Raw genomic sequence first — 15,563 nt, 5'->3', positions numbered from 1 at the left:
ATGCTAAAGTGATTTGCTAGCTGCTTTTACCCATATAATCTCATTTAATGTTCAACTAACACTGCAAGGTAGGTAGATATATTTCCATTTTGTAAGTGAGACTGCTGAATCTCAGAAAGGGCAAATCACTGTGCCAGGTAGGCCTCGTAAATAACGGACTCATGTCTATCTGATTCCAAAGCCCACCTGCTTCCCACTCTGCCCCAGGTCTCCCTATTCCCTTTTTGCTGGCTGTTGGCTGACATAATAAAAACTGGAAGTGTACACAATAGGACGGTCTCTTAGATATGGACATCTTCTGGTGAGGGGCGGTATGCAATATCAGGCCGCAGGCCATACCTGATTAAGCCTCTGGACAGTCTGAGATACTCTCTGGTATTTTCCTACACATGGTCTGGGATTCTACGTTGCTCAGGTGGCAATAATTTGGTGTTAACATGGAAGACCTAGCTTCCTAGCTTCACAGATCCTGTCTGGAAGACACTTAAATTTTACAGTGAATACTACAAGGTACAAAGAGTCTTTCATTACAGCCACAGTCAGGACAGACTATGAAGAAGAAACTGAGCTATAGAAATACCTATTCACTTTAACTCTGGGATATAGGATTTAAGGTCTAAATATATTAGGATTGATTATGACAACTGCAGAATTGATTTCTAGGGACAAATGTAAAAGTGTAGACATTCTTAGAAATTATCACAATATTGCTGTTTTCCCCTATGCCACTTTTTCTTGAGGGGGCCTAGTTACCTTAGAAAGTTCTTGTCATTGCTTAGCTAACATTACAGCCAGCAAATAGAGATAGAGCTTATCTGTTTGGCTGAGAAAATAACATAGGAGCTCTCTTAGGAGAACCTTTCTGTTAATGTCCCTGTCATCATCATCTTTGTCTATTAACTCACAGTAAGGACCCAAAAGGCTAAAAACAAGATAAACACCAGTACCTGTATGGCAGACACAGCCTTTGGATGAGTGTCAGCATTTCGCAAGTGCCTGAGATCACTTCAAAATGTTTAAAATTTAAAAATGCCAAGAGGGATTACCTCTAAAGTAATACAGGAAGTTATAATGTAAGAAAAAGAAATGGTTGAAGGTAGGATTGGTTTTAGGCGAACGCCATTCTCAGAGGCTCATGACAACCCGAAGCTCTATTTTCCTCTAGAAAATAAGCGATGACGGCCGGGCGCGGTGGCTCACGCCTGTAATCGCAGCACTTTGGGAGGCTGAGGCTCGTGGATCACGAGGTCAGGAGATCGAGATCATCCTTGCTAACACGGTGAAACCCCGTCTCTACTAAAAATACAAAAAATTAGCCGGGCATGGTGGTGGGCACCTGTAGTCTCAGCTACTCGGGAGGCTGAGGCAGGAGAATGGCGTGAACCCGGGAGGCGGAGCTTGCAGTGAGCCGAGATTGAGCCACTGCACTCCAGCCTGGGCGACAGAGCGAGACTCCGGTCTCAAAAAAAAAAAAAAAAAAAAGTTCAACAAGGGAGATGGAGCCAGTGGCTTCTGGGTGGTTTCTGCCTCCAGATCCTCCTTGGGATGACTTTCTAGTTGGAAGCCTAGTGAAGGATGTGGTGGAGGCCTCTTGGATAACACTCATATGTGCTCCTTGCTGGTGGGAGACACGAAAGACTAGCGCCCGACTTGCACTGGATAGAGGGAAAGACAACTGTGATCAGATTCTGCCTCCAACAGAGGCACACAAAGGGCTGAGGCAATGGAGCAGGGGAGTGTTTGAGGTGGGATCATGTGTCATCTCTGTGAGCATGAGAGTCTCAGAGCATGAAATAGACGTGGGCAGTGCAGGGGAGCTGGCATGGTGTGAGTCCTTTTGGGTTGCCAGGAGGATCCAGGCCATTGAAGCTAAACGAGGCTACAGATGAGCCACCAGATGTCCAGGGGACAAAGTGGATAAGCACAGGAACATAACACATTGACTGGTTTCTAGAGGTTGCTTAAAACAAACAAAAAAATAAAAATCCTACTTAATGTCCTTGCAATAGCTATGCACCTGACCTCATAATCCTTTCTCTTCATGAACAATAAAACTCACACTGAATTTTCAGTAGCAAAGCCAGTTAATTTTCAGTTGATTCTCTTTGAATCTTTCCAGAATTCAAAAGAGAGAACAAATTCAATATAGCATTTAACAATTGCATTGCTATCTGAAGCTGAAATATGTACATATATAAACAAACCTTTGGAGACTTTCTATTTTGGTCTGACTCTGAAGGTAGTTGAGAGAAAATTGTAAGGTATTCTTATCAATCTTGATTTGTCTTTCATGCTATGAACCTATTATTTATTCTAATAATACTTATATAAATATTATTCTCTACTGCCTTGTCTGTATTTAAATAAATCTACAGAAGAAAATGATACAGCATCAAAATAGAAGGAAATATACGAGGTTGTCTTATAGTTGCTGGTAACCACTGTTTAATTTCATCCATAAAGTTTTCTGGTATTAAAAGGATATTCATTAATATTACTCTGAGGCACGTAGTTTAACATTAATAAGGAAGAATGCCAGCTAAGTTATTAGAGATCCAATGTTATGTCATTAAAAGTGTGAGCTGATTTGAATTTGAGCCACAGGAAATGTAAGTCTATGAAAGTCAACAACCAAAGCAGGCTACTAATAGGTTTTAAGAAAGAAAATCAGGCTGGGCACGGTGGCTCATGCCTGTAATCCCAGAACTTTGGGAGGCTGAGGCAGGCAGATTGCTTGAGCTCCGGAGTTCAAGACCAGCCTGGGCACCATGGTAAAACTCCATCTCTATCAAAAAAATACAAAAAATTAGCCAGGCTTGTTGTCACATGCCTGTTGTCCCAGATACTTGGGAGGCTGAGGTGGGAGGACGGCTTGAACTGGGAGGCAGAGGTTACAGTGAGCCAAGATCATGCCACTGCACTCCAGCCTGGGCCACAGAGCCAGATCCCATAAAAAAAGAGAGAGAGAGAAAGAAAAGAAAAGAAAAGAAAGAAAAGAAAGAAAGGAAGAGAAAAGAAAGAAAGAGAAAGGGAGGGAGGGAAGGACGAAGGAAGGAAGGAACGAAGGAACGAAGGGAGGGAAGGAAAACCAGGGCAGGAATAACACTTGTACTATAAAGCCAGAAAAATGTAAACAATAAAACATGAAAAACTGTTTTGTTGCAGTAGTTTTTCTTTCAAATGTATACAGAAGCATCAGATACCTTCAAATAGCAAGAGAGCAAGCAAGCGATATCATGGTGGGAAAATGCATGGTTTTATAAATCAAATATGATGCTATTGAGGTCTAGTCATCCTACACAAAAGTGGTGATCTTTTCTTAATGAATTCACCAAGATACCATGGAGCGTGCATGGGGTCACTACGGTCTTTCCCTTATTTTGGCAGGGCACCCCTCACTTCCCACAGACGGAGAAGATGGATTCAAGACGAGAGTGCGATGCTTGCTTACCACGGGCCTGTGCACGTCCCAGAACGCTCTCTCTTGGCTGTCAAGGATCTTCCTTTCAATCTTGTCTCTCTTCTTGTCCACTCTGTCAACACAGTAACAATAGATAACATTTAGTATTAATTGTAGTGCCTCTCTGGACAAAAAGGCCACAACTGGAACAAATCTTCCAAACGACTCACAAGGACTCACTTTGCTTGTGCTTCTGCTTGCATGAAAATGAACTCCCACTTCCGGGCAAACGCTCTCTGCAGCCTGGCCAGGCTTTCCTGAAAAACATACCCCAGGTGAAGACATTCGGTGTTCATTGTCACTGCTCTCTTCTAGCTTAGTTACCACTTGTATTTGTCAAGGAAACAAATAGTTTCTAAAGCCCTAAGTGTACTGTGGTTCTCAATGATAAGTCATGCTCCCTGAATTCAGCTCATCTTCATATTGGCAGTCTTAAAGAAAGCAGAAAAACCTGTTACAAATATCGATTTTTTGAATTACTGACTTTGGAGAACAGGACTACAAACCCAATATGTATCTGCAAAATACTAAAATTTACCTAGTACATAAGGAGGTGCTCAGATGAACCCACTGGATTTTTCGGTACCCACTTTATAGAGGAACAGAACATCAGTACATTCCTACTACGCATGCAATCAGCCTATTCAGTTCCTGACAATACATGGCACACCCTGGCGGCCCACAACCTATTCCTACACAGTGCTTTGAATTCAGAAAATCTAACATAGCAACCATCTGCACAAATGACAGCAGATGACTTTTATCTGCTGATGATCACCGTCAGCAGATACAATTTTGGCAAAACCCACTCTTTCCCAGGGTAAATGGTCTTTAATCCTCAGAGTTTGGATATCTTCACTATGTAGGATGTATCTGACATTTCGACAGTTAAGTCGATTTTAGAAAATAAGATATGCTTCCCTTTTATACTTTGAGTTTATGTATTTAGAGTTTTGCCATATGCAATGTGAATGAAGAGAGGAAGTAAGCAAACAGGGATTCATGCACCCACTGTGATGCCAGATCCCTAGAAATCTGACCCTTCAGATCCACGAATGAGGCTGGGCGTGGTGGCTCGTGCCTGTAATCCCAACACTTTAGGAGGCTGAGGCGGGTAGATCACCTGAGGTCAGGAGTTCAAGACCAGCCTGGCCAACATGATGAAACCCAGTCTCTACTAAAAATACAAAAATTAGCTGGGCGTGGTGGTGCACGCCTGTAATCCCAGCTACTCCAGAGGCTGAAGCAGGAGAATCACTTGAACCTGGGAGGCAGAGGTTGCAGTGAGCCAAGATCGTGCCACTGCACTCTAGCCTGGGTGACAAGAGTGAAACTCCATCTCAAAAAAAGAAAAAGATCCATGAATGAAGAGTTAACATCCTGCCCAGAAAAGACTGTGGGCCTTACTGCTGTGCATTCTATGACTATCTTTGCCAGAAGGTCCTTGGTACTTACAGCCTCATAGTCTGCGAGCTCCAGTCGTGCCTTGTTTTGCATTGTTCTCTTGCAGAGGTAAACGGCTGAAAAAAAAATCAATCATTTCTTGCCTGCTTATCAACACCATGGCACTATAAGTAAAAGTACAACATTACAAATCAAGGGCGTTGCACTTTTTTCCCAAGTTGTAATTTTTGATCATTTTCTTAGACAAAAAATAATTATGTAACAACATTATTACTGAAATTCAAGCATCATAGTATTTATGATATCCTAATAAAATAAATATGCTAAGAAACTTGGTAACTTTTTTTTTTCAGAGATGGTATTACTCTGTCACCCTGGCTGAAGCAAGTGTAGTGGTAAGATCCTTGTTCACTGCAGCCACACACTCCTAAGGCTCAATTGATCCTTTCGCCTCAGCCTCCCGAGTAGCTGGGACTATAGGCATGAGCCACCAAGCCTAGCTAATTTTATCATTATTATTATTATTTGTAGAGCAGCTTCTCGCTTTGTTGCCCAGGCTGGTCTTGAACTCCTGGGCTCAAGTGATCCTTCCACCTCGGTCTCTCAAAGTGCTGAGATTATAGGCATGAGACATAATCATTTAAAAATTTTTATTAAATGGTCATCTGATCATCACAGTTTTTAGCATCTTCAACAAATAAGAGGAGAAAATAAAACCTTCTAAAAGGGTCACCAAATGAACTTAAAAATCTATATATCCAAATAAAATCATTTTGTGAAAAGGAAATTATGAATTAGTGGCACATTCAACGATGTCCAGATTCTACTGTCAACTGAAACAATCTGTTCATGTACACTGAAGACTTCTTGGCATCTTGTTGGCTTCATTTCACAAGAGCCAATCTTCCATTGTTTTGTCACTAGGAGAAGGGTATCACATCTTACCTACCTTCCACAGTATTTCCATTTTCCTGAGGAGTCGATGGCCTGGGCTACCATGGAAAGTCCATCTGGGCAGCAGATTTATAGGAGAAGGTGGTGACAGCAGTGTTGCAATTGAGCAAATTTCTTCAATTATTTCAGGGTATTCTAGTGACTCTCATGACAAACTCAAGGCATTCACAGCCCTCTGGTAGAGTCCCAATTGCCAGAAAATTTTTGTCATTGTTTTTCACTAAATATGCATGATATTTTAGTCTCATGAAACTCAAGATACATTGTATCTATTCTAGATGCTGAGTAAATGCATTGGATGAGGACTGTCAAATATTACTTATTGTAAGTCTACCTCTGTGAGATTGCCTTGGAAATATCACCTTTGCACTACACTGTACCACCCCTAGTTTTGGATAACGACGTCCAGCTGGTATCATTAAGGAAACACACTACACAGAAAATTTGAGACCGGTGCAAACAGGAATACTATTTACTCAATTTCTGTAAGGTTTCCTGTACGAAAGTCAAGACAAAGGAGACAGCCAACCACAGAATGATGCTGATATTCCTACAAATGCTAAGAACCCAGTATATAGTATTAGAACACATCTTTGTACAATCTACCATAATAATTTTATTGTTCTACTAATATTAGTAATTTTTAAAAGTCAGACTTCATAAACAAAAGTGACATGATGTGTTCATTTCCTAATTCATCATAACTGATGCTCACTCCCGAAGGATTTCTTACTATAGACGCCACTGTGACTTGAATAAAATATCTAAAATGTTCTAAGCAGTTGTAAAAGAAATTGAAGCATAAGTGAAATACCCCTGAGGGTGTCTCTTCATGAGAGAAAGATCAAATCTTCTTAAATATCTAATTGAATAATTTCAGCTTTCCTGTGGAATTACCTCTAATGAAATTTCAAGCCCCAGCTATGCCCTCCATCAGTCACACCTCCTGTGTCCTCCTGCATCAGCTTCTCCTTGCTTTATTGGTTCTGCCCATCTAATCTTTATTATTTGCAAAATCAGCTCCCTTTGGGGAAATGTTTCTCACCATTAGGTACCCTAATGCATTAAAGCAAGAGTGGGATGATTTTATTTTTTACATGACTGCTCACAAAGACATTATGTATCTTGTAATACAGGTGTCCTATGATGTGATTTTTCCTTAATTCTCTAGGGAACAAAATGAAAGTGTGGGTAGACAGTGCCAGGCATAAAATATTGGTATCACAAATATTTGTTGAATGAGTGAATTAATAAATGAATGAATAGGATATCTTCAGAAGGAGCTATTTCGAGGTCAAATCAACTTAAGTGATAAAATCTCCCTAAATGTCTACTTGATTCTTTGGTATAAAGAAAGACAGGAAGCAGGGCATGGTGGCTTATTTCTGTGGTCTTAGCTACACTTGGGAGGCTGAGGAAGGAGGATCATTTGAGACCAGTAGTTTGAGGCTGCAGTGAGCTATGATTGCACCACTGCACTCCAGACTGGGCAACAGAGCAAGACTCTGTCTCTTAAAAAAATAAAATAAAATAAGAAAGAAAGAGGCAAAAGGTACAAGTCTGAGTTAGCAGTGTACAGAATAATCTGGTAACTGTTGAAGGTACAGCAAATATGTTCTTGACTGGATAGGCCCAGACCTCATCAGTCGAGTCCAGACACAGTTGCTGTATGTTGACAGGTACAGATAATACTTTTTATTCTTTATTAGTAGAGAGTATCAGCATTGGTCAAGATGTGGATGAGGCAGAAGGTCCAAGTAGATCAAAGATGATTCCAATTCAGGAAATTTCCCAGTTCATTGAAGACTGACAAAATGAATGCACTTATGCATAGTCAAAACTACAGCTCAGGCCGGGCACATTGGCTCATGCCTGTAATCCCAGCAGGTTGGGAGGCCGAGATGGGTGGATCACGAGGTCAGGAGTTCAAGACCAGTGTGGCCAAGATGCTGAAACCTCGTCTCTACTAAAAATACAAAAAAAATTAGCCAAGCATGGGGCAGGTGCCTGTAGTCCCAGCTACTGGGGAAGCTGAGTCAGGAGAATCACATGAACCCGGGAGACAGAGGTTGCAGTGAGCCAAGATCATGCCACTGCATTCCAGCCTGGGTGACAGAGCAAGACTCCGTCTAAAACAAAACAAAAACAAAAACAAACAAAAAAAAAACTTCAGCTAAGGCAAGGTGCTTTTGTGCCAATCCTAATTATTTTGGCACTGAACATGCTCTACATGGTGCTAGGTATAGACCTAGGCCCAGATCCAAAAGAGTGAATCTTTTATAACATAACCCTGAATATTTCCTGCTGTGATGAAATATTGAAAATATCAAATAATGATGCCATTTTTGGGGTTCTATTTAAAATATTTTCTATTATTAAAGATGTAATTTCAATACCAAGTTTAAATATATCTCCCTGCAGTAGTTTTCTGGGAGATCATCAGGAGACAATTTGGAAGACTTGGGAGGTCAAACAAGTAATTTAACAGGAGGCTATGCCACTAAGTGGGAGAAAGTTTGGGCAGGCCTGAAGTGCTACTCTGGCTAAAAAAGCTGCATAGATAAGGCATTGATTTTGGCCCAAATGCAACTTAGAACTTAGATGGAAAAGTCAAAGTTTCTGGATCCCATCTTTGAGTAGAAACGGAACAGAAAGTGAGTGCTGACGTCAGGTCTTCCCCTTTAATTTATAAAGCTCTAGAGAAGCTGGAGCAGTCTCTCAGACAACACTGATGCCCATGACAAAGGTATGAAAGCACATCACACAGGTCAGCGAGAAAATCACTAAGACCCCAGTATCAAAATGTGGAAAGAGTAGGAATATATCATTCACCAAGACTAGAACTACAAAAGTCCAATAAATATTTTAAAATTACCCAGCTTACAACCCAGGTAATGCAAATTAACTTACATTGTCATGCTATTCTTTTTTTTTTCTCTCTCTCTTTTAATGTTTAGTTTATGGCTAATTCTTCTCTTGTTCCTGAATTTTAAACAGTCAGGCAGTTTGTACAATCTTCCTTCTCATGCTTGAGTAATTCAAAGAGTCCCAAGTTATTTGAGAGGTGATTGGGTCATGAGGATGGAACCTTCCTTAATGAGATTAGTGCTTTTATTAATAGACTCGAAGGGGCTGGTTCACCCTTCTACCATGTGGGGACACAGCAAGACAGTGCCGACTATGAACCAGAAAGTGGGCCCTCCCCAGACATCAAATCAGTTGGCACTTTAATCCTGGACTTCTCAACCTCCAGCATTGTGAGAAATAAACGTTTGCTGTTTATAAACAAAACAAAACAAAACAAAACAAAACAAAACAAAAGGGTACCAAGTTATTAATGAGAATGTTCATCTCAAGTAATGATCAAATAATCATGCAAATTGTGGGTGAGAAGAAGTGTGAGTGGCTTCTTTCTCCCCTCCCCAACTCCCTTTCGTGACTCTCACCAAGAACCATGAACTGAGGCCTCTGATCCTCCTGGGGCTGGAGTGTAGGAGAGGAAAGGGGAAGACTGACATTTTTATTACATTTTTCATTGGAATAGAACTTTATTATATTTGATGGAGATTTTGAATTTTATTGCTGAGATAAAAAATTAAATCTGGTATGTAACAAAAATAAATATGTGCTTCACAGGAGCTTTCCTTTATTGTTTTAACATTAAAAATTTTTTAAATATTTTAGTTGATAAATGAAAAATTGCATATATTTATATTGTGCTACGTGATGTTTTAATATAGGTTATACACTTTGCTATGACTAAATCAAGCTAATTAACATTTCCGTCACTTCACATTCTTACCACTTTTTGTGATGAGAACTTTGAAAATTTACTCTCGGCCGGGCGCAGTGGCTCATGCCTGTAATCCCAGCAGTTTGGGAGGCTGAGGTGGGCAGATGACTTGAGCTCAGGAGCTCGAGACCAGCCTGGCCAATATGGCGAAACCCTATCTCTACTAAAAATACCAAAATTTAGCTGGGTGTTGTGGCGGGTGCCTGTAATCTCAGTTACTCGGGAGGCTGAGGCAGGAGAATTGCTTGAACCTGGGAGGCAGGGGTTGCAGTGAGCTGAGATCCCACCATTGCACTCCAGCCTGGGTGACAAGAGCCAAACTCCATCTCAAAACAAAAAACAAAAAACAAAAAACTACTCTGTTGGCAGTTTTCAAGTATTAATGGTAACTATCATCATCCCGCTATACAACAGTCTTCCAGAACTTAGTCCTCTAACTGAAACTTTGTGCTCTTTAACCAATATCTGCCCCCACTGCCCCCAGCCCCTGGTAATCACCATTCTACTTTCTGCTTCTATGAGATAAACTTTTTTCAGATTTCACACGAGTGACATCACGCAGTATTTGTGTTTCAGTGCCTGACTTATTTCCCTTAACATAATGTCCTCCAGGCGCATCATGTTGCTGCAAATACAGGATTTTTTGTATTTTTAAAGGCTGAATAGTATTTCATTGTGTATCTATCCCACATTTTCTTTACCCATTCGCCTGTTGCTGGACACTTAGGTTGATTCTGTATCTTGGCTATTGGGAATAATGTTGTAATGAACATGGAAGTTCAGGTATCACTTCAAAATACTGATTTTATTTTCTTTGGGTAGATCCCCAGAATTGGAATTGCTGGATCCTATGGTAGTTCTAGGTTCATTATTTGAGGAACTTCTGTACAGTTTTCCATAATGGCCGTACTAATTTACATTCCCACCAGCAACAGTGTATCAGGGTTCTCTTTTCTCCACATTCTCCCCAACGCTTGTTACCTTTCATCTTTTCGATCAAAGCCATTCTTACAAGTGTGAGGCAATAACTCACTGTGGTTCTGATTTGCATTTCCCTGATGATTAGTGACGGGGACCACCTTTTCACATACCTGTTGGCCATTTGTAGGTCTTCTTTTGAAAAATGTCTATTTAGGTTTTTTGCTCATTATTTAATTGGCTTATTCTTCTTCCTGCTTCATTGATACCACCAGGGTGATCTAGCTTGCCACTCTCTAGACTTGGCAAAAGTTTAAAGCTCCTTATGATTTTTATGGTACCTTTAGCCTCTCTCTATGATGCTGTTTGCCCCTCCAGTCTGCCATGTAGGACAGGACTGTCTCACACAGGGTTTAGATGATGCCTAAGAGAAACATGCACACATTTTATTTTTTGCCTTAATAGAAGGCTGCAGAACAGAGCCACCTCCCTTTCAACTCTTCCACTCATAGCTAGACAGCCCGCCTCTTGTCCTTCAGAATCCCATGGCCTACAAGTCTGTGGCCTATTGTGTTCCCAGGGGTGTGTGACTCTCATCAAGCACTCTCAACAGCCCCTTGAAGTCTCTTATCAGGAGTGAGATAAGGGGCAGTCACCCCTGGCTCCATCCACTCAGGGCTGGTGGAAGCAATGGCTCCCAACATCCTATGGATTATAGAATCGGTCTTCAAGACAATGCCTTGCCCTTAGACCCTTGATGTGAGCAGAAAGCAATTACTGGGATCATGCGTATGTCAGTGGAACACAGCCTCTTTACACCTGATCTTGACCCACTTAACACTTTGGCTGGGTTTCCATGTTAACATCCTGTTACAGAAACCATTTTCCACTCAGCAAAACAGCAGAGAGTTTAAAGGGGAATAATCCATTCTGGCAAAAGAAGAGTGAAAGAGAGCTGCGGTGGGCAAATAAACAGGGAAAAGTCTCCTTGGAAAGGAAGTGAGAGTGAGTAATAAAGCCTTAAAACATTCATGGCCATAGGCTGGGTGTAGTGGCTCACACCTGTAATCCTAGCATTTTGGGAGCTGAGGCGGGCAGACTGCTTGAGCTCAGGAGTTTAAGACCAGCCTGGATAACATGGTGAAACCCAATCTCTACTAAAATACAAAAAATTAGATGGGCTTGGTGGTGCACACCTGTAATCCCAGCTCCTTGGGAGACTGAAGCAGGAGAATTGCTTAAACCCAGGAGGCAGAGGTTGCAGTGAGCCGAGATCAGGCCACTGCACTCCAGCCTGGGCAACAGTTGAATGAAACTTTGTTTCCAAAAAACCCCCAAAAAATTCATGGCCATAATTCTAGGACTTGCTTTTCTAGGAGTATTACCCAAGGGAATAACAGGAAAGCTAGAGGGCTAAGAATCCACTATATTAAATACGGAAATACAAAGGAAATTGCAAGAAAATCATGAATATCTGTTCAACAAGACACTAGATGATCATTCAAAATGATGTGCACAAATTGTTCTACCTAAAAAGCTGAAATCACTTGATTTGTAAAACCCTTAATTCCTCATTGTAAAAGTCCAGAAAAATATACAAAGTAAAAAATATACAGTAAATATATATGTCTAAAGTATTTATATATTTATATATGTATTTATATAAATATATAAAGTAAAATATATACAGAAAAAATATATAAAGTAAAAAATCATTATAATACCATTTCTGTCATTATTTGGTATATAGTTTTGATTTTCTTTTATATATACATCTGCTAATACACATATGAATATCTATTTATATACAAAATCTATATGCATATATTTATTTTAAGTGTGCTCAAAACTGTACCACACATGCTGTATTATAAACTTTCTTCTTTAATAGTCTGTTGTGGCTAACTTTTCATATCAATAAGTGCTGGTCTATATTATTTTTTAAAAAATTATTTCATGGTAATCCAGTGCTGAGATGTAATGTAATTTATTTTAATGAGTTCTTATTATTGGACATTTGGGTGATAGCTATTATTTTGCTATTATATTTTAACAGTTGTGTGAACATACATGCATGTATGTATATGTGTCTTTATGTACGCATCTTTATTTGTTTTTGAAATTGCCAGTTTCCTGAAAGGGTTATTGCTGAGTCAGGGCCCATGCGCCTTTCAAGACTTGTGATCTTTATAACCAAATTTCAGAAAATTTAGACATGAGTGTAGCTCAGACGCTTTTCAACTCTGGAGAGTCTATTTTCAGCAAAGCCATCAGAGTTATTCTGTTAAGACATAAGTCAGATAGTCAGTGTACTCAAAACCCTCCCTTTTATCTACTACTTCCCATCTCATCTCTCTCTAGGAAAAGCCACAGTCCTTGCTGCCCCATTAAGTGACCCTCTGGATTTATCTCCCATTCACCTTACACCCTGCCCAAGCCTCACACCAGATGTCCCCTATGTCTTCTCTCCTTTCCGTCTCTGGAGAGCCCTACCCCAGAGCTGAACTGAATTCTCTCCAGAATATCTTCCCCCTTCTCCACCCAGCCCCTTTCCCAGTTTTTCTACACACAACTTTTCATGTCCTAATGTACAACTTATGCATTCATTTATGTAGTTAACTTCTTAGTTTTTCTCCCCCTATTCTTCTTCCTTCCACCGACCCACCAGAATGTCACCTCCACCAGGACAGAGGTTTGCCTATTCTGTTCACCAATCAATCCGCATGGCTAGAAGAGTACCTGGCACATAGTAGATGCTCAAAACATAGTTGGGGAGTGAAAACATTTGCCTACTGGTCATTCGAGGTTTTGTGTTTTCTTTTCTTTCTTTCTTTTCTTTTTTCTTTCTTTTTTTTTTTTTTTTTTGCTTTGGTGAATTAACTAATTAACTATAATTTGCTGATTTTTCTATTGGGTATTTAACATTTTTAAATCAGACTTAAGGCCCATTAATACATTAGAGATAAAAACTAATGTTAGGTATATGTGAGGAAATATGTTTTTTCCCCAGGTTTTGGTGGAAAAGTTTACTAAACAATGCAGAAAATATTCAGCATTCTTAAGAGAATACTGATTTGGTGTATACACACACACACACACACACACACACACACACACACACACACAATCAACAGTACATGGTCTGCAATCTGCTTTTTTTCACTTAAAATAACATTACTGAGATTTACCCAGGCTGTTTTCAATAGATGTAGCTCATTTCCCTTAACTGCTGTAGTCTATCCTATGAATGTAGCTCACATTGATTAGTCATATCCCTATTACTAAATAACAAGTTTTTTTCTTTTTTTTTTTTCCTTTTTCTATTACAAAGAACAATCCAGTGAAAGTTTCTCTAAGCATATATTCCTAGAAATGGTATCAAAGGGTTGTGGTGATAGGCACAGTTTGAATTTTATGACACTGCCAAAATTGTCCCATAATACTTGTCCAGTAATGTACAAATATTCCTACCTTCATTCCAGACTTGAATTTTTGCTAATCCAGCTTGAGAGAGGTGCATTAAAGTCTAACCCTTTCAGTAGATTTCTGTGTCTGTTTTCTTGTATCTCCAACAGTTTTCATATCACATATTTTAATTTCAAAAATGTCCACGAATCGATTGTCCCCTTCACTAATGTGGCTCAATTTAATACTTTGTACCTTGGATTATTTTTTACTTGACCAATATTGCAAGTTCAAATTTTATTTTCTACATGTATTTGCCTGGTATATCTTTGCCTCACCATTTATTTTAAACGAGTCAGTGTGTCTTACTTCTCTTTCCTCTGGAAAGATATTTGTAGATTTTATTTAGGATCTAATCTAAAGATACTTGTTCTTTTTACAGATGAATTTAAAAATCCCCACTCATTTTTGAAAGTTGTTTGTATTCCTTTTCTCAAGTCTTCATCACTCTCCCTCTCTCTGATGGTATTTCTTTTGTTTTCTACCTTTTGTTAGATGGAGTGAGTTTTCTTTCATTCCTACTTTTATAATTGGAAAGTGACAAAATTTGTTACCACTCCGTTAGTGGCCATGCTCATATCTTTGTACAAATGCTTAAATATGTATTTCTTGAATTTTAATCTCAGAAATTGAACACTGCTTATTATTGCTTCCCTCCATAAATGATGGAGAAATTAGCATATCTTCACTCCCTCCAGTCTTTCCAACTTTTTTAATTACTAGAATTTATCATAAACTCTGTCATAGTTTTAAAAAATAATTATAGCATTCACATTCCATTCAGAAAATATTTTTATCACAATTATTTAGATTCTGCAGGGCATGCAGAGAAAGCTGGTGTCTTGGAAAATTAAGGCTGAAAATTTTGTCTTGGAACAGTGGTTTTTTTAAAAAGTCTACATTTGCTGAAATTATTTTATCAAATCTCAGATGCTCCAAAATTGGGCACTTCCTATCTTATTTTATTATTTTATTTGAGACAGGGCCTCCCTCTGTCACCCAGACTGGAGTGCAGTGGTACAACCATTGTTCACCGTAGCCTTGACCTCCTGGGCTTAAGTAATCCTCCTGCCTCAGCCTCCTGAATAGCTGAGACTCACAGGCACATGCCACCAAGCCTGGCTAATTTTAAATTTTTTGTAGAGATGGGGTCTCCCCATATTGCCCAGGTTGATCTTGAAGTCCCGGGCTCCAGCAGTTCTCCCGCTCTGGCCTCCCACAGTGCTGGGATTCAGGCGTGGGCCATCGCTCCTGGCCCTGTGTTAAGTTACTCTTATTTCTGGTCTTTGGAGTTTGCTTGCTCATTTATAAGTGAAGCTGCTACACTGGTGAAGTTGAAATAGAGACTAATGCTATTAATCTTGGGTTTCCCATCACGGCTCTTGACCAGCCACTGCAACAATCCTTCAAGGCCACTGCATTGCTCTTCTCCTAGTGTCTCCCCTCTACCCTCAAGCTTGCTCCCCAGTGTCTGGGAGAGCCTGTGCTGCTCTATAAACTGAGGTCACGGACAAAGCTTTCTCCTCTGGTGCCACGCTCATGCCTAAGAAACCTTGCTCCAAGATGGGG

General features: G+C 39.9%; 1 protein-coding gene across 12 annotated transcripts in view; it reads right to left on the bottom strand.

The window, feature by feature from the left end:
• RGS7 (regulator of G protein signaling 7) overlaps positions 1 to 15,563 on the bottom strand; it is a 590,397-nt gene that overhangs the window by 89,014 nt on the left and 485,820 nt on the right. For all 12 annotated transcript variants that reach the window (XM_019032166.4, XM_063707301.1, XM_019032153.4 and 9 more), the window contains 3 exons: positions 4,916 to 4,980; positions 3,641 to 3,717; positions 3,452 to 3,533 (listed from right to left, as the gene is read on the bottom strand). In XM_019032166.4, coding sequence (XP_018887711.1) covers positions 3,452 to 3,533; positions 3,641 to 3,717; positions 4,916 to 4,980 — 224 coding nt within the window. The remainder of the gene's footprint in view (positions 1 to 3,451; positions 3,534 to 3,640; positions 3,718 to 4,915; positions 4,981 to 15,563) is intronic.

This window comes from Gorilla gorilla, chromosome 1 (assembly GCF_029281585.2).
Source record: "Gorilla gorilla gorilla isolate KB3781 chromosome 1, NHGRI_mGorGor1-v2.1_pri, whole genome shotgun sequence".
NCBI lineage: Eukaryota > Metazoa > Chordata > Mammalia > Primates > Hominidae > Gorilla > Gorilla gorilla.
The sequence above is the reverse complement of the archived record's forward strand: the minus strand, read 5'-3'. Positions and strand labels throughout refer to the sequence as shown.